Here is an 18,993-nt window from a genome sequence, read left to right as displayed (position 1 = left end):
TAATTTGAAATAATTCATGAAACGGACCACAGTGGCAACAAAATCATCCGAGTCTCATTTAATTTTTAGGGTTCCGTACCTCAATAGGAAAAAAAACGGAACCCTTTGATCACTTTGTTGTCCGTCCGTCTGTCTGTCTATCTGTTCGTATTCAGATTAAACATTAAACGCAGAAATTAAACGTTTTTAATTTTATTTCATAAAAATCTATCTAATATATTATTTTTAATGTACATACCTACCATGTACGATCTTCCCACCGTACAATTTTATTATAGTTAAGGATTGCCGACCACCAACAGTACCAGAACGTCATGCTTACTCGCGATGCGATCCGCTTTTTGCCGCGTGACAACAAATAATGTAATATGAAATTTAATTACAGTCAAGAGAGTGCATCACTAACTATCGTACAATTCACATCAAGAGAAATTATCATTTTTATAACTTTACCTAAACTTTAACTTTCATAAACTAATTTAACTTCAAACTTATGATATCTTTCTACGCTCTCCTGTAACATGTAACTACATACAGCTACAAGAGTACAGAACTACTAAACTGTACATACCTATAACCAATATACGAAGCCGCGAGCGAAAGATTACTTCAAAAATAAAACAAAAGTACTTAGTGTTTTCGTGCGCGAGTGTATCCATGCGCAAACACACCCCCTCCACTTTCTTCCAGCGTTCTTTTTACGTGACGCGCGCTCTACCAATCATTCGCTTTACTAGATGTCGCTAGCCACTAAGTCAAAAAATAAATATGATTGGCTAAATTGTGTTACTTAGGGGTCTATATTTTAATAACTTTATTTTTCTTAATCAAAAATAAATTAAGAAATAAAAAATAGGAAAAAATGAAAGCAGTCAAAAAATACCTCTTAAAATATAACACCCTTAAAATCCCATCGTACTTGTTTCTTCCCTAAGTTTAGGGAGAGAAACTCAGTTGAGAACCCTGATGCCTTTGTTTTGTAATGATTTTGGTCTAAAAGTCTAGATACCAGGCCATAAACTCAAAAAAAAATATATATTTTACAATGACAATGACATATTTTGACATTTTCGCCACAGAGTATCAGCAATGCGGAAAGGTCATGGAAAGGTAAAATAATATTTTCATACAGTCGTAAATTCTCAAGTATATTAAGTGTATAATCTATGGTCGTAAACATGACGTCACCACAACATTTTTAGTTTTTAATTAATTACTCCCTAATTATAAAGTAATATAAAATTACAAGAATGAAATATTTTAGCTCAGAATTGAAAAATAAAGAAACGGTATTTTTATTTTAAGCATGTAAATTTTTTGAAATGTCAATTATAAGTGTATTATCTATGTATACTTGTTTACAATGTTATTTTAAGATCTGGAAAAGGAAAAACTAAGTACAAGGGAATAGTGATTCACAAAGTCAGAGTGAAGTGATTACTACGCTTACATAAATTATCTTCTTTTTTAATTTATAATACAAAATGGAAAGAAATACTGAGTTGCGAAAATTACCAATGGGATCACTTTATAATATTATTAATATATTGGAGATAAATGATTCGTGGCAGAAAGTTATGGCTTGGATACCTACAAATCCTCAAAGTGATCATTTTCATCGGAAGTATAACAGCGAGCATTTGAGGTAAAAATAAAATTATATTTAAAACAATTTTGTACAAATAGTATTAAAAAAACTACTTTTTGTTATTTTTTACTTAATAAATATGTACTTGTTTTGAGTACGAACAAGTCATTTCCATCTAGAAACAGACTTTTTATTAATAAAAAATGTGATGTAGAAATCTGTTTATTTGTTCGTTTAGACTTAAATATAATCATATCAATACCAGTTAAAATCAGTTTAAGAATAAAAAAATCTGAAATGTGGTAATAAGTTGTGTATATGAAATTGTGCTATCTATCATTATCACCATTTTCCAAACCAAAACAAGTGGATAAAACAATAATACAGGTTAGAACACCCGTCTTTTCATCAGATAAAAATTAAACTGAAAATTTTTTTGAGATATAAACACAATTTTCATACATACATACAGCCCCCCAAAATGAAAAAGCCAGTGATTGAACAACTGCTTATGTTTTACTTATCAATCTGAACCTGGCTTAAACTGGCGGTAATAGGTGCGTTTACGTTAAAATTTTTTTATTACTCTTGTAGGCACACGGCCCACCCGATGTTGAGTGGTTACTGTCCCCATGGACTTCAGCAATGCCAGGGGCAGAGTCAAGCCGCTGCCTACCAAAATCATTTCTACCATATCATATGAAAAGTGGGAGTAATAATCTATAATTTCACAATAGCAAACAGTAACCTATTTTTCATTAGGATGATACAAGATGATGCAAAAATTTCAAAACGAACATGTTCTGAAATTCTCTTTGACGAATGGAGTACGTCAGGTAGGATCAGACCTACAGTTGCAACACTCTTAGATGTGCTTGTGAAAGCAGAAATATACAGAGCTGCTGATGAAATTGCCAATATTTTGGGTGGTAAGTATACAATTTAATATTGGAGATTTTGATCATAGAAAATAATACACAATAACTAAAAGATTATAAAGAAGTTGCTTACATTAAACATTTTCTGATAAAGTCCTAGTACCTGTGTACCAAAGCATTGCTTAATTACAAAATATTTTACTATATGCATTCATATCTTGCGATGCACGGTTATTCAAATCTCGCAGGCGGGTACCAATTTTTCTAATGACATACCTACTTAACAAATATTCACAATTGACTTTCAAGGTAAAGGAATAACATCATGTAATAAAAAATGAAACCATGCATGAGGTATATGTTTTTTTTTATGATTGAATGATTACTGGTGGCCCGGTTTCACCAGGGCAGGTGAGCGAGCAAAGGCTCAGCCAGGAGGGAGGGATTTGCTAACAGCTGCCCGAGCGCCTCCAAAGGAGACCAACAACTCAAGAGCAGCTGCTTCGCGAATGATTTACTACCGGATCGGAATCGCGACTCGCTTAGAAGATCCAGCAAGAAACTCAGCTAGCTGATGCATGGGTTAGGTTGCACGTCGAACTCTATGTCGAGTTCTACGAGTACGGTTACAGGGGTTCCTAAGCCTGCTCCTAATGTTAGAGCTGAAGGCGTCTAATTCAAAGGTTATCGGATCGGATCGGATCTCATGAATAAGTAAGGACGTCTCTAGGGCGTCGACAGTGACTGGCTCCTACGTAAAGGATTCGGGGAGTAGTCAGCGGCGGCAACGATAAGGCGATTATCATGACGCATAGCCTTGTCGAAGTATCGTTCCGATGCTGACTTCATGTATTTCCGTATTGATTCGAGGCCAAGGTCGTCGTGTAAGTCAACGTTCCTCACGAACCACGAAATCCCGATGACTAACCTGCAAAAGCGGGATTTTAGGGATTGGAAGGTGTCTATGTGTGTGCGGGCCGCGTGAGCGAACACCACACTTTCGTAAGTCATGACAGGCCTTATACAAGTTTTATAAAATGTCACCTTGTTCTGAAGGGACATTTTACTCCGCTTACAGATCATAGGATAAATGAATTCGACCGAGAATAATCGCGGCACGGTCGCGGACTGTTATTATGTGTGGGTGGAATGACATCGATGCATCCAGGGTGACTCCCAAATACTTGACCTTCCTAACCCAGGGTATTGGTTACCCGAAGAGGGTGATCGGTGGTGTGAGATTTCTCCTCCTAATGCGGGAGGAAATACGGGTTGAGTTTCCCCTTTGAAAGAGCACCGCTCTGCTTTTTGCTGGGTTCATGTCTATGCACCATTTACGGAACCATTTACCGAGAGTTACGGCTGCGTTCTGGAGTTTCCTCGCGATTAGGGACATGTTTCCACTCGAGTAGTAAACGGTCATTTCGTCAGCAAATAAGGTAAAAAACTAAATAGGAGCGGCGAGAGGACGGAGTCCTGCGGGACTCCAGCTGTGAGCTATCGTAGTGAGAATCTGGTTCCCTCAATATCGAAAAGAGCGGTTCGACAAGAAATCCCGCATGATGGGCACGAGACTGTCCGACACGTCCATGTTGAAAAGTTTGAAAATCAAACCGTGCTAGACTTTGTTGAACGCCTTTGCGACGTCGAAGAAAAGGGCTCCCGTGTATAACGGTTTTGGTCGATTAAGTCCTACAAGAATGTGCTCCGCGAGGCGGTGCACCTGTTAAACGCATGAGTGATTTGCGCGGAATCCGAATTGTTCATCGATGAGAATACCCCTGAATGAGACGAAGTCTCTGAGGCGTTTGTAGAGCAGACGCTCATACAGTTTGCTTAGAGACATGAGGTGGCTAATCGGGTAACCGTGGGATGATTTTTGGGTTTACCGGGTTTATGTATGCCGAAACGTCCGCTTCTTTCTACACCGCGGGAAAGATACAGTTCGTCATAGCGGCATTGAAAGTAGATGTCAACATCACGATGAGCGAAGTTTAACAACGCGGTTAAATATACCGTCTGAACCGGAAGCCTTGCGAGGAAGTAGGTGGAGGTTTAAAGGATTAGATCTTTAACTTCCATCGGGATGAGGATAATTTCATAGCGAGAGTGTATTAATAAATATAGATCGGGTTCCAAAATTTTGTTAGCGCCCAGCCGACGGAGCCTTCGAGGCAAATCGAAGGCTCTGAAACGTCGGCCGGCTCGGTACGGCAGCCCGTCAGGCCGCCCAGACGGTGCTGCTGGTGTCCCGGAATACCCCGCTGGACCAGAACCAGCCTGCCGGGTCGGGACGTTATTCACCGCCAACCGGTCGCTCTATTTACTCCTCGGCAGCGCGCGCGCCTCTACCCCCTCAGGTCGCCCCTTGACCTTCACCGGAGGCCGCTACCTACAGGGGCCGGGACGTACGGGCGTGAATGAATGTGAATGACTCCTAACTAATTTGAATGGAAATATCACTGACGACATTGCGACATCTGTAGCCGTATCATTTATATTTGTTACAAATAGCCCAATGGAACTAGGTTGTTTGTGTACAATTTTCCCTGAAATGTTACACATATTTTTTCAAAAACATTTTCTGTGCACTTTCCAGAGCCTCTACCTCCTAGACCTTTAGAAGGCCCTGCTGCGAAAATAGATACAAATGTAACATTTATGCTGAATGGAGAGAGTATGCCATTAGATGGCAGTGACGTTAATTTAAAGGACAACCAAAATTTAGATACTAAAAATACAAATCAACATCCAGATTTACATAACAGAACAACTAAACAACTGAAATCTGCCGACCCTTTGATAATTTTTAGTAATGACAATATTAGTAACGGTCCTAAAGATTCAAAATCATTTGGGCACAAAACCACAGCACAAGTAATATCTTATGAAAGAAATTCAGCATACAGGTCAACGTTACGAACAGAAGAACTGCCAAATATATCTGCTTTGATGGGCACATCAGTTAATTCCTCACAGTCGTACGGTACGACACAATCTACTGAACTAAAGGAAACAAGACGATCACTATCGAGCAACAACATATCAATTTTATCTGATGATAGCATGCGCAGTGTTATAGATTCAAAAATATTAGAAGATGAAAATTTGATATCATTCGATTATAATCAATTAGCTGCGATTACTAATAATTTTTCTGAAGACCTTAATGAAAGTCGGACAGGACTATCCGGGAAGATAGGAGGAGGTGGTTTTGGTGAAGTTTTTGTTGGTACTCACAATAGATATGGACAGTTGGCTGTTAAGAAAGTAAAGTGTTACCTTCAGTTTAATTACAAGCATGATGTGGCTATAAAGTTATTTAACGCTGAAGTCAAATCTTTATCGCAATTAAGACATAAAAACATAGTACCTATTTTTGGATACTCTATTGATGGACCGACGCCATGTATAGTTTGCAAGTACATAGATGGTGGTTCTCTAATGGAAAAAATTGCTGCAAAAGTACTGAACGAAAACCAGAGACTCGAGATAATTTCGGGGACAGCAGAGGGCCTAAAGTATGTCCATAACACTGTAAAGCCGATTGAAGTAAATGGAGATGTCAGCCCTATCACAACTTTTTACATACATGGTGATGTGAAAAGTGCTAATATTTTATTGACTAAAGATTGCAAACCGATGGTAATTTTTTTTTACTTATTGTTAATTTTTTTGTTAATGATTGCTGGGTGTATTGAAACAAATCTTCTGTTGATTTTTTCAGCTTTGTGACTTTGGCCTGGCGAAGCAACTAGAATCTACACGTGTAACTAGTATGATGATGGGGACATCAGCCTACATGCCTCCGGAAGCAATAAAAGGGACTTTAACAAAAAAAACGGATGTTTACAGCTTTGGTATAGTTCTACTTGAATTGCTTACAGGCTTGAAGCCAATTGTTGTGGATAGCAATGGAAATTTAAATATAAAAGATTATGTTGAACAAGTAATGAACGAGAATAAAGATATCACACAGCTTTTAGATATGGTTGTTGAAAGGTGGACCAGGGCACAGGGCATTTATGAATTAGCTAAGAGATGTCTGTCAGATAATAGAGATAATAGACCTTCAATTGACGAAGTTTGTGAAACTTTGGAAAAAATGATAAATCAAGAGTCGTATGAAATCTTGTATGCACATGTTTAAAAATGAGTTAAAAGTTATTGAAAACTACGGTGTAGTGTGATTTAAGCAAACCAACAAAACAAATCATTAAATATACTCAATAGTTAAAACAAGAGATTTTTTTTGAGTTCGTAACTACAAAATCTTAAACGTTGCCATTCTGTGTAGTTCCCAAATATGCTGTTATCTGTTACTCAATTAAGTATAGAGGTTATCGAAGTGAATTGTAAAATTATTTTTGTTTTTGAAGTAAAAATTCTTTAGACGCGTTGAGAGTAAAATTTAATCGCGACAGATTCGTTACGGCTAGAGAGAAAATACAATTTAGGAAGAGAAAATAGGTAGACAGCATTTCACCAACCACTGTTTACGGGCGTCGGCCACTAGATGGCTTCTTATTAGTTTCTCACTGCTCGTGTAGATGGCAGTAACATGTGAACTATCATTATATTTAGTTTAGCAACACCTATTGAATGTCATATAAACTATTACATTGCAAGGGCATCGGTGTTATCAGTTTAGTTTCTGAAATATTTACAGAGCGGTATTTTAAATTATCACAAAAATATTATTAAGTAAAACCTAAGGACTCGTTCGATAATCATCGAATACCGGCAACAACTTCTTTTCAAACTAATGTTATTTATTTTTCTGAAGTGAAACTTCATTAAAATATAACTCGCGACAGATTCGTTACGGCTAGAAAAAAGATACAATTTAAGAAGGGCGAGAGTGAGAAAGTAGACAGCGTCTCGCGAACCACTCGACTGTGGAGAGAGGGAAAGGGCAAAGCGAGCTAGGTCGTTTCTCTTATACAAAGCCTTCCCTGTTACAAGAGAAATTTGATTTAAGTTTGAAAAATGAAACAATGCTACACACCGAAAAGAAGTTTCACTTCTTTCATGTGCACCTTTTTTTATAAAAGCATTTATGTTATTATAGTACTTATCTGTAAATACTTAAAAACCGTGTTTGCGCTCAAGACGTTACCGACATGCCAAATGGAACCATATCATAAAATAATAATAATAATAATAATAATAATATTAATTGATTATATTAAGTTTAAGTTGATAGGTAAAAATGACAATACAGTCATAGACTTTAAACCTTTGTGATATCAGAGATGTAAAAGTTTTGTATAATACGAGTATATTCACTTGTTATATTTTATCAATAAAACATATTTTTTATATTTTATCAATAAAACATAACTTTATACAACTAATGAAGTTTTACTATAGAAAAGCTATATTCATACAACTGAAAAAATGCGACAAACAAGAGTGACGGAACACATGCAACCCGATACCCTGTAGCATGACACTAAAGATGGGTTCTATAATTATAAATTAATATTTTAAAAGTGCATTTTGAAGTCGTCGTAGCCTAAAGGATAAGATGTTCCGGTGCATTCGTATCTAGCGATGCAACGGTGTTCGAACCCCCCAGGCGGGTACTGATTTTTCAAAATATATTATAATATGGTATATGTATATGAGCATTTCTCAAAATAAATGCACCACCAATAAAATAATGTACTAAAATAAAAATGTTAAACTAAAGCTTTTTTTTTGTTTTCATTTGTAGATAGGTGTCTATAGATTTTGAATATGAGGTTTGTTCTGAGGTTTAATATGTAATAAAGTAGAGAAATGTGTAGAAATATACCAAGCGCGGAGAAATATTCTTATTTTGTTACCGTCTATCAATTACGTTAATTAAAACACCAAATCAATTTCGTCAACTTTTATGCATTTCAATAGGGTGACATAACCATCATTTTACGTGTCTATAAAAAAACTATTAACATTTACAGCAAAATGTTACATATATAAGTTGTAATATATCCTTTACGTTACCATTTGCCCACAACTTTGTTTTAAAATCACAGTAAAGAAGTTTTGATGTTGTTTTATTTTTAAATACGTTCATAAATGAAATAACAATACACTTCTTTTGCTTTTTTAAAAAAAATTGCATGTTTTAAGATAATAAATAAAAATTTTGAAAAGAAATACGTGTCCGCTTTTATGGGACAGTAACAAAAATGGAATATTGGTAACAAACTAGGATTTTATAAGGCTAGTTTTCGAAGTAGTTCAAATTATAATAAACTTTGACCCGTGTTAAAAATAATTATAATTATATTTATATATGTAGATTATAGTATGAACTGCTGTCAAAGGACATTTAAACATTTTTCGTTTAAAAAATACCCTATTCAAATATTTAGGAACATTTACGAGTAGGTAACAAAAATATCGTTTCAGTTCTTTTTTAATCATAATGAAAAGGAGGCCTAACGGTTTCTAATTCAGTAAAAACCTTTAATAGCAATAATCACATTCATCGGCTGGATAGTGATCGTATAAATCATAATCACATCTTTGGCACCAGAAAAATGGACAACGTAATAATATTTTTATTTCTACAGCGTTCATACTTGATACAAAATGCAGCGGATTATTAGACGAATCTGGAATAACATATCGGTGCCTTAATAAAATGTGTCGAAGAAAAAGGCCATGATAGGCCAAGGTGTAAACACAGGCACGCCACTTTTGTCTTTGTTTATTTTTTTCGTCTTTTGACATCTCACTTACTGATTTATATAAATATTTAGATTTTATCCTTTCTATGTTTCGTATTCGCTGCTCCTCCATCTTTTGTGGATTTTCTTTAAGTCTTTCGCGGTAGCGCCTCATTTTTTCAGCAGAGGTTAGAGTCGAACCCGTCGCTTGCGACGAAGGGCTCGACGAGCGAATTAACCCCATAGACACAGCCCACTGAGTTGAGTAAAAGAACCCTTTTTTTACGTTAGCCAGAACAACAGATATTTTGAAATTTAGCCAACCACATCAGAAGGAATATCATGCAGTAGTTCTCTCTTTACTATGATCGCACTTTTAGATTAAAACAAGCAGATATTTAAAAGCCGCATTTGTTTTTAAATAAACTAATCAAACTGATAGAAAAATACTAACAAAAAACTCCCAATCTATTTCATAGTACAAATCTGTAATAGTACAACAAAAAAACCAAGAAATTGACGCCGTTGTAATTGCAATAATTATTATAAAATTATTTTAAACAGAAAGTTAAATAATAATAATAATATATTATATATACTCAGCCTAATGATTTCCTATTTTGTTACTCTCTTTTCCATTTATACGTTACCACACAAAAGTAACAAAAAAAGAAGTAACAAATCAAGAACAACATGTCATTTTATTTGTAAACACATGCAACACACACGATTACTCTTATTTCGATTTGATTAACGAAATCAAGAATGGGAGCTTTAATAGTAGGTTAAGTGAAATAACAATAAAATCTGCACTTATCTATGTTTTATGAGTAACAAAGGTGGAATTTTTTTTTGACCGCTAGCTTAAATATTGACTTTTACCGTTCGTACCGGCACCAGAAAGAACTAGTCGAAATTAAAACAAGACGGATGCCAAGCCGGCTAATGCTACCATTATTCTAAAATATAATTGCATTAATCGATTCTCATATTTCTTCAGAATTATGGTAACAAAAACTGGAATTTCTAGGTGGAACTTTTTACGGGACAAGTTAAAATCATTAATTAGAAATTTAATTATAAAGTAATGCTAAAAAGGATGTTTTAGGATGAATTGTGACTTATGGCTATAAATAAATAATATTTTTTATTTATACAATGCCCATGTCCATTCAACTAAAGATCGATGGTTTGGTAAGATATTGAGATTGGGACACTGCACTTTTCATACAACTGGTTGAAGCTGATTTATGATATATATTTTTAATGAAAAAATCTCATTGTATTTATATCTGTTTTTTTCCTTTCTAATAAGTAGAGTAGTTATACTGCTTACACAATTTATAAAAAGTAGTAATGAACTAATATATTAGCCGGAACAAAATATTAAAAAAATGGGACAGAGGCAAAAGTCTATTGTGCAATAATTTTGAGAAATGCTCATATATAAATTAAAACTTCATGTTTATTATAACTTTCCTTCTTCTGAAAGCTATTTTATTTTACTCTGACTTTCGTCTGCAGGAACAAATTACTCACATTTATGCTGGGTTGTTTCTTGTACAATAAATTTCAAATAATAAAAAATAAATAAACAAAATTAATTCATTCATTGACAAGCAGTATGTCTTCCTCAGTATTCGACCACTTTTCTCACATGTCAATAACTTAGGATTAATTTTCTTCTACATTTTCTTGTGATTGTAGATTCCACATTTCCGTGGTGAATGATATTTTGAGTATTCTCGATGGAAATTCAACATTATGATCGATTTAACATTCTGCATTCTTCATTTTCTTTTTAAATTATTGCAGATGAGCAGCTAAGTTACCAGTCTGGTATTGAGTGGTCACCGAACAGCTTTGACGATATCATGAGAGCCGCCATCCACCTTGAGAAGTAGTTTGATTTCTCCACTTGTAGAGCAACGGTTATCCCGCTTATCCCACACTAAGCTGAAACGCAATTGCTTCGCGCAGATATAAGTGGTACAGGAACCTTGTACCTAACCGTACGGGTACAAAATACGACCACTGATTAGCGAGTTGTTATACCATAGCTTTTAATGAAATTTTTTTATACAACAATATTATTTTTAATTGATTGAACGGCTTCAATAAAGTCGGGGTTTGTCATTTCTGGAGATATCTCAAGACTGTTCCGAATCTTTTTCTGGTATTCAACATTACACAAAGAAATCAAAGTCTGTATTAGGTTTTGAATTTTTGACAACAAACCCTTTTCTTTACATGTATATAAAACTTTGAATAGAATAGAGAGCACTTTGTGGTCTGATGATAATTTCCAAATGCACCAACAATACCGTATCCAAGTCTCGAGACACTGAAAAGAAATTAATGACGAATATAACTATAGTCTGATGATGGCGGACCTGAAAATCCTTTTCGATTCATCGGTATCGATGACTGAAAACATAGACAAGAGAAACTGATGAGAAAGAGGTCAAAGTAGCCGGGGATCTTCTGACCAATAGCCGAACAAAAAAGACAAGGTCGTGATCAGGTAAGAGGGATCTTTCCATTTAGTTCTTACACGTATGTCGTACTTTGAAATAAGAATTTAGCTTCATTATAGAACTAGTAGATACTAATTATATTATATTCGATTCCACTATACATATCATACAACGAAAAAAACAACTCAGGCAAAATATACCTACACAAAAAATACAATAAATTCGAATGTCAAAGAGTACCATGAAAATGTTCTACCGTTTTGAGGAATAGAAACAAAATCGCCTGGTGTGTGGTTTCTCATACTTCTCAATGTAGATGCCATTATCAGTTTTAAGTCTGCGATTCGTAAGACCATTATCTTCATATATCGATAGAATACATATGTATACAATATAAATTCTTGGACAGAACGCGCATGTAATTTTCTATTAAAAAAAGGGATTATAAAGTTTATTTGCGATTTAGAATATTTGGAAGTTATTAATCGACAGAGTAAACGAGAAAAATACTTCGTGGGTAAACCCAGAGATCCCAATCGTTGCTACTGTAAGAGAGCTAGAAATGGTTCGAACGGAAGAAGTTGGGTTGTACTTCTAACAATGTGGGTTATAGCCTATATAGTAAGTTTTTTTTTACTTTAAACGTTAATGATTGCCTACCAGCCTGAGTGTAATAGAAAAATCAATTAAAATACTTATCAAATTAAATTACAATTGCCAACAAATATTTTCCTTACCTCCAAAGTCTCCGACAGTAATATATCGGCAACAGCATCATTAGTACAAGCATCAAGGTTATCTATTATGATAGACAAAAACATCTTTCTACTAACACAATTCACACCATGCATCTGTATAATGCATTTGGTAAACTTAAAGCATTCCGCTTTCCTATAGAGATTCGATGTTATATACAATTCATCTAAAATTACTGCATACACGTCTTCTAGTTTCAGATACTGAAATAAAATGTTATTTAATTTCATTATTATTGCGTAGCTGGGAGAACGGGCTCACGGCCCACTTAATGTTAAATGGCTACTGGAGCCAATAGACGTCACAACGTAAATAGCGTCACCCACCCGCCTTGAGACGAAGTCTCAATGGCTAACCCGTCCATCGACATGGAACACATGTCTGCTTTGCGGCAGAAATAGGCAGTACCATCCAACCCGCACTGGTAGATATGTAAACTGCCCGTGCGGGCTTAGTGTATGCACCAGTAAAAGTCGGCTGGTACTGCATACACTGGTACAATTCCTTTATAACATTTTTTCTTTTTTTCGGGACGAGGGCCGAACCTCCTACGAGGACCCGCGCCTAAAGGACACGCGGGGTATGTGGGGCTTGACGATCTGCAGATGTTGGGAGCAGACCGCGGGCCTAAGGATATTTTTAGGGCCTTACCGTACCAAACGACTCCCCTGCATTCTCACACCCGACGTCGGGTCTCCATCCGGGGCAGAACCCGATCGGAGTAGGGGGGGTTCCCGCGGTCAACACTACAACCAGACTCGCAGCGCCACCCCAAGGACCTCGACCAACGATAGTCGTTGACCAATTCCTTCATAAACTTTTTTTTTGTAATGAGGAAATCGCCAGACTTCCTCCGATTCTTAAGGACCGGCTGTACCAGCCATAGAGTAACTGCAATAGTCCCTTGTAGGGTAAAAATGGAGACTCATCACTACTCTCCACAGTACTAGATAATTTTATTATATTTTACAGTACTTTTTCTTGTCGAGCTAATGTCAGAGTCGAATTGACTAAAACCTCCTGTCGCTCAATATCCACATCTGAACCTCGCATGAGACAGAACTCATAAAAAGGCAAAGAAGGGAAAGCGAAGCGTTTAGTGCTGGGCACATCTCTCCCATCATCCTCCCCATCGGGACGCCGGACCGGCGGGTATCGGCGCTACGACCACCAGCCTTCTCGGTCGGCAGGCTATCCGAAGCCCGCCTAGACGGCGCCGGTTGGAGTGGGTTAACCTACGGAATACCCCGCTGGGTCAGAACCAGCGTTGGTCGAGGATACCCGGCCTTTCATCAACCGGATGCTCTTGCGTAAAACGCGTGCAGAGCAGCTTGCACGTAGTCTTCTTAGACCCTCTCGCCGGGCTCCAGACCAACATGTGAGGAGAACCCGAAGCACTTAGAGGGCCAGGGGTTAGGCGAGATCCGCCACCCTGGCCCCTTCTTCATAACTTAACCTAATCTAAATCATATTTTAAGATATCCATGACAATTGGGTAGTGTTATTCTAAGTCACAGACCATACAGCCAAATCTAATTATAGTATAACTCCATTTTGAATGTTAATAAACAAGAAAGTGAATTTAAATCGAGATAAATATTGATACTAAATACTCAATCATAATTGAAATAATTATAAAATCGTTTTGAACGAAATAATATGCTTGTACCAAAACAACATATTATTAGTAATATTATATTCCTTTTATTTTAGGTTCCTAATCCATTTCAAATCAAATCAAATCAAATCAATCAAAATTTGATCTTCACTAATGTTCTCTTTCCTTATTTATGTTAGAAAAATATTTGAAAAAAGGTACCTGTGGGTCAGAAGGCAGAACTTGTAGTAATTGTAAGAGGCATTCAAAGACGAGTTTTGTAATTTCAATATTCTTCTCAGTTGTTAATTTTTTAAGGCTACAATATATTACTTCATAATAATTTCCTTGCATAAAATGTTCTGTTGTCTGAAAATAAATAAATCTGATATTCTGGAAGCCGAAATTGTAATAATAGAGCTCCTGAACATAAACTCCATGTTTAGCTTGAATAATTATTCCTCAATACGCGAATTATACTTTAATTCACCCCATGTGATGGATTAAAAAAAATTAATGTTTTGCTTAAATTGATTTCTTAATATGTGTAGAATATGCAGGTAAAAAATAAATATTTTTAAGTCATTATAAAGATTACAGATTACATTTAACAACAGTTATAAGATGCAGAATGTTTGGAGCATTTCAGACACCAATTTGGATGTACTGCATACCTCCTTAGGGAACTGCTTTCTAATCATATAGCAACAATTAAAAAATGTTCATAACAATTTTTAAATCTCCCTAATTCTCTCCTCAGAATGAAATCTATCAATTTTCAGTTTTGGTTATAGTAAGGTAATGAAAATCTTATTTATTAAATTCAACTTGGTAATTATAGTGGCATAATTTCCGTTATTCTGTAGCAAATTTCCCATGAATTCTTGCATAAAGTAAATGATCTCAGTACATTAGTATATACTATATGGATATATAGCCAGAATTAAGCTGTCGTTAAATTACTTTTATGAATATTGCTGATACAGGAATTGTATTGAATATATTTTGTCTAAAAAGCAATATCCTACTAAGAGATCTTGTGACATGTTCATTCCCGATCCTGCGGACAGAATGGAAAGCAGTCGACGTCGCCCAAAACACGTCATCTCGGATCCGCCCGATCCACTAACGGTGCTTTTAGGTAATTCAAGCACCGGTCACCGTTCTCGTCGAACCCGTCGCTTGCGACGAAGGGCTCGACGAGTAAATTAACTCCCAGACACAGCCCACTGAGTTTCTCGCCGGATCTTCTCAGTGGGTCGCGTTTCCGATCCGGTGGTAGATTCTGCGAAGCACGACTCTTGCTAGGGTTCGTGTTAGCAACATCGTCAGGTTTGAGCCCCGTGAGCTCACCTACTAAAGTTAGGGTTACGCTGATATAGCCTCTCAAGGCTCTCAGCTTAGGTAGGAAAAAAAAAAAAAAAAAAAAAAAAAAAGTGACATGTAGAAGATTTTACATTACATTATATAATTACAGCAAACTGATTATAATATACTTACCAAACACCTCAATGTTGCTGAACAGCACTGTAATCCCTTCAGTTTATTACTTTCTAAATAATCATCCATTAATATTAAAGATAATGGTAATACTGTACTCGGATTAACATCAACATCATATTCCTAAAATTTGAATACTTTAATTTACATTTATATCTTCATTGGCATACTCAATAAAACAAATACAATAAAGAGATTTTTGTATTGATTTACTTACCTTTACTTTTTCTACTAATGAAGAATAAACTTCTACAAGGCTTGGATACTTCTTTAGACTGTCTACAGTTATTTTCTCATGTAGAATTTTAATGCATACATTGAAAATATCTTTCTTATCAAAAATATTTATGTACAAGATTTGATTTAATGGGAAACCATATAAAATTTCAAAAGATTTATCTAAAGGCTTTATATACTCCTTGCATTCTTCAGTATTCCAATTACCAGTACTTTTTATTTCTTCATATAATATTATGATATTACTCAATATTGTAGAGCTAACAGGACATTCTCTGAGATCTATATCATTCAATAAAATATTTAGTTTATCCAGATTGTCTCTTAGATTTTTAAGTCTAATTTCATATTCAATGGGATTTTCTGTTTCATCTATTCCTTTAGAAAGTTTTGGTAACAAGCACTTATGAATCTGATTGATTAAGTTTGTGTTTTTATCCATATTTACCAGAAAACTTTGGAAACTGGAAACTATTTTTTCTATCTTTCTACCTATCTCTATTCTCTCGTACAACCAATTTTTAGGGATTTTATGACCTGGTAACTAAGACCTTTAGGTCAAGTCTTTTATTAAATAATTTTAATGAAATCTTTTTTATATGAAGAATGATATTATGAAATGAAATTAAGTTGTTTAATATGAAACATGGTATGAAATGAAATGAAAACGAAATGAAATATAATCTCAGTAAAATGGTGGTCATTTTGGTTGTCGTTGGTGGTGGTGGTAAGGTCACCAGTGCCGGGCGGCACAATAACGAGTCCGTAATTGGATGGACAGTTTATTTCCAATCACAGATAGTATAGCGATATTTAGAAGGAGAAATTACGGAGTACAGAAGGCACAGATAAAGCGGTAGCAAGCTCAAACACAATAATACAAAATAGACAAAAGCAATAAATCGTAACGAAGCAAAAGAGTACGCGTATGTCGAGGAGTGACACAGTGTTAGCGTAGCGTTGATCAAACCCGACCACAGAACACTATTACTTCTAGCGAAGAACCCGACTGGCCGCGAGCGGCGGCCGAGTCTTGGCGCAGGCGACGACCAGTACGTACGCAGCTATACATAGTCGGGGTCTTTGCCGCATACTAGCGGTTGCGCCCGACTATGCTTGTGTAAATAATATAATTTTGAGTAGTGTTGTGAATGTATGATTGTTTGGCGTATTTATGTACTGTATGAGAGTGTGTTATAGAATACGTAATTAAATATGATATAATATATTAAATATTGAGTAGGTGTGCAATGTAAATTAATAAATAATATGAACTAATATACATAAATATAGTAGAAACACCTACAGTCATTTACTGAGACTTTTTCAGTTGACTTTTTGGAGGATCCCGAGAAGTTACGTTTAGCGGCTTTGTTTCATTTTCCCACATTTGTGCACTTTCACAGATACTAAACAGTTAATAAACCGCCGCATTACACATTTACACCTGAAGAAACACTAAATAGACAAAATAAAAAAATCACACAACTTCACTCCTCGCGTTCCCGCCAAGAAGTTTATAGCATAGATTAATATCACAAATTAATAAATTAGGTATTTAGTGGATATCTACAACTCGACCAAGCTAAGTTTGCACTTCGCTGGAATGCGGTGGTCCGCCCGCTTCCCCGCTCACCTTCCCGCGATCGCCCTGTCGCGTTAGTACGGTTAGCATCTTTGTCGCCGACACGCATCATACGAGTTTTGGTCTCCCTATACGTTGAATTTTAAAATTTTGAACTGTTCTTGTTAGGTTTTTTGTTGAAGTTTAGTTATATTATTGGACTATTTTTGTTAAGTTTTTGTTGAACTGTTGTTACTGAACGCTTGACGTTCATTATTTTTTACTTCGAGAGGATTGTTGTGGGCAACAAAATAAAAGGAAAGGTGATACACAGTGAAGGGAGAAACATAATCCTGATAAAGAAACATAAAGGAAAATTATTACTGAGCAATTGGGATACAAATTTAAAAAGTGCAAGAATGCCCGGGTGTTCTTAATACAAAAACCCGATATCGCTATATTCTAATGTACCTATGTATAATATATTATTAAAAACAATAAATGCAAAGTAAAATCTAACAAACATTTGTTTACATTTTTAAAGTCATAGCGAGTCCTTTTTTCAGACCGTACCTAAGCGGCAGTGTGATGTAATCAATGCGAGGTGCAAACTTAGCTTGGTCGAGCTGTACCTAGATGCCACGTAAATATAGTAAAGCTTGTAAATTGGTGATGGGATCTCCATTTGTGGTAGAACCTCTTGTGAGTGCACGCAAGTAGGTACCACCACCCTGCCTATTTTCTACCGTGAAACAGTAATGCGTTTTGGTTTGAAGGGTGGGGCAGTAGTTGTAACTATACTTGAGATCTTAGAACTTATATTTCAAGTTGGGTGGCGTATTTACGTCGTAGATGTCTTTGGGCTCCAAAAACCATTTAACACCAGGTGGGCTGTGAGCTCGTCCACACACTTAAGCAGTAAATAAAAACATTTTAAAAAAAATCTTGAATTTTTTAATGGTCTGGTAACGAGACCTTTAAGCCTTAAATAAATCTTAGACTACGAGCTATAAATTCCACACGTTCCGTCATTCTTTGTCAATAATACTTAAACTATGTAATTTATACTGAAGTATGAAACCAATATATATACCTATATATACTATATAGGTCTATGGTAATTTGTTATTGTATTATGAACTTTTGGTAGGAATGCGAAGTCGTATGAATTGTTTATTTTTTATTTCTTCAGGTTCGTATACCAGTTCTTCCAGAATGATCACTATTGGACACTATTTCACCTGTTCTAAATGCACACATTTTATTTCAGAACAGTCAGTTTCATTCATTCAGACAATTTCACCATTTTTATAGTCTTTTCTCAATGTCTCAATTAATTTATAAAGTCCAGACAGACAGTCCAATCTTAAATTCGTTATTAGTCCAAAATTGTTGAAATGGAGCGAAATGAAATAAAGATTATTTGTCTGTTTCCGTGGGATGAACTTGAATGAAATAAAATCAACGGGAGCGGCCGAGGAGCCCCCGTGAGGAATAAAAAAGGTATAATTTAATTTATGAGAAAAAATAATTTAATACAAATATAAACTGATCATTGGTAACTACATTACAGCAAAAACTAGTTTTACGGTTTACGAGCGTGATCTCTAAAACTGTCAAGTAGTACCTATTAGAAATGTCGGAAATAATATAATGACAGTAAAAATGCGAGATCAAACCATAAAAGTGCATTTAGTGATGTTAACGGCCCGAAAACCAAAGAATACTTTAAAT

At 35.6% G+C, this 18,993-nt stretch overlaps 2 protein-coding genes across 2 annotated transcripts; one reads left to right on the top strand and one right to left on the bottom strand.

Moving 5' to 3' along the window:
• The first annotated feature begins 1,130 nt into the window (after positions 1-1,130).
• LOC114242113 (uncharacterized) lies at positions 1,131-7,561 on the top strand. The gene is made up of 5 exons (XM_028173146.2): positions 1,131-1,289; positions 1,377-1,645; positions 2,351-2,517; positions 5,066-6,111; positions 6,194-7,561. The coding sequence occupies exons 2-5, from the start codon at positions 1,485-1,487 to the stop codon at positions 6,614-6,616; spliced, it is 1,797 nt and encodes a 598-aa protein (XP_028028947.2). The 5' UTR covers positions 1,131-1,289; positions 1,377-1,484; the 3' UTR covers positions 6,617-7,561.
• Positions 7,562-10,592: 3,031 nt separating this feature from the next.
• On the bottom strand, positions 10,593-18,308 carry LOC114242157 (uncharacterized). Its single transcript, XM_028173212.2, has 5 exons — positions 15,676-18,308; positions 15,459-15,581; positions 14,181-14,327; positions 12,343-12,564; positions 10,593-11,472 (listed from the first exon to the last, which is right to left on the bottom strand). The coding sequence occupies exons 1-5, from the start codon at positions 16,135-16,137 to the stop codon at positions 11,206-11,208; spliced, it is 1,221 nt and encodes a 406-aa protein (XP_028029013.2). The 5' UTR covers positions 16,138-18,308; the 3' UTR covers positions 10,593-11,205.
• Positions 18,309-18,993: the final 685 nt, after the last annotated feature.

This window comes from Bombyx mandarina, chromosome 09 (assembly GCF_030267445.1).
Source record: "Bombyx mandarina strain Sakado chromosome 09, ASM3026744v2".
Lineage (NCBI taxonomy): Eukaryota > Metazoa > Arthropoda > Insecta > Lepidoptera > Bombycidae > Bombyx > Bombyx mandarina.
Note: the sequence above shows the minus strand (reverse complement) of the source record. Positions and strands in the feature narration are given on the sequence as shown.

Bases quoted from the DNA above. Each gene is read 5' to 3' on its own strand.
- LOC114242113 (XM_028173146.2), top strand. From the start codon at position 1,485: ATGGAAAGAAATACTGAGTTGCGAAAATTACCAATGGGATCACTTTAT. The intron at 1,646-2,350 runs GTAAAAATAAAA...ATTTTTCATTAG, and splicing joins TATAACAGCGAGCATTTGAG to GATGATACAAGATGATGCAA. The intron at 6,112-6,193 runs GTAATTTTTTTT...TGATTTTTTCAG, and splicing joins CTAAAGATTGCAAACCGATG to CTTTGTGACTTTGGCCTGGC.
- LOC114242157 (XM_028173212.2), bottom strand. From the start codon at position 16,137: ATGGATAAAAACACAAACTTAATCAATCAGATTCATAAGTGCTTGTTA. The intron at 15,582-15,675 runs GTAAGTAAATCA...TTCAAATTTTAG, and splicing joins CATTAGTAGAAAAAGTAAAG to GAATATGATGTTGATGTTAA. The intron at 11,473-12,342 runs GTAAGGAAAATA...ATTTCTTTTCAG, and splicing joins TACTGTCGGAGACTTTGGAG to TGTCTCGAGACTTGGATACG.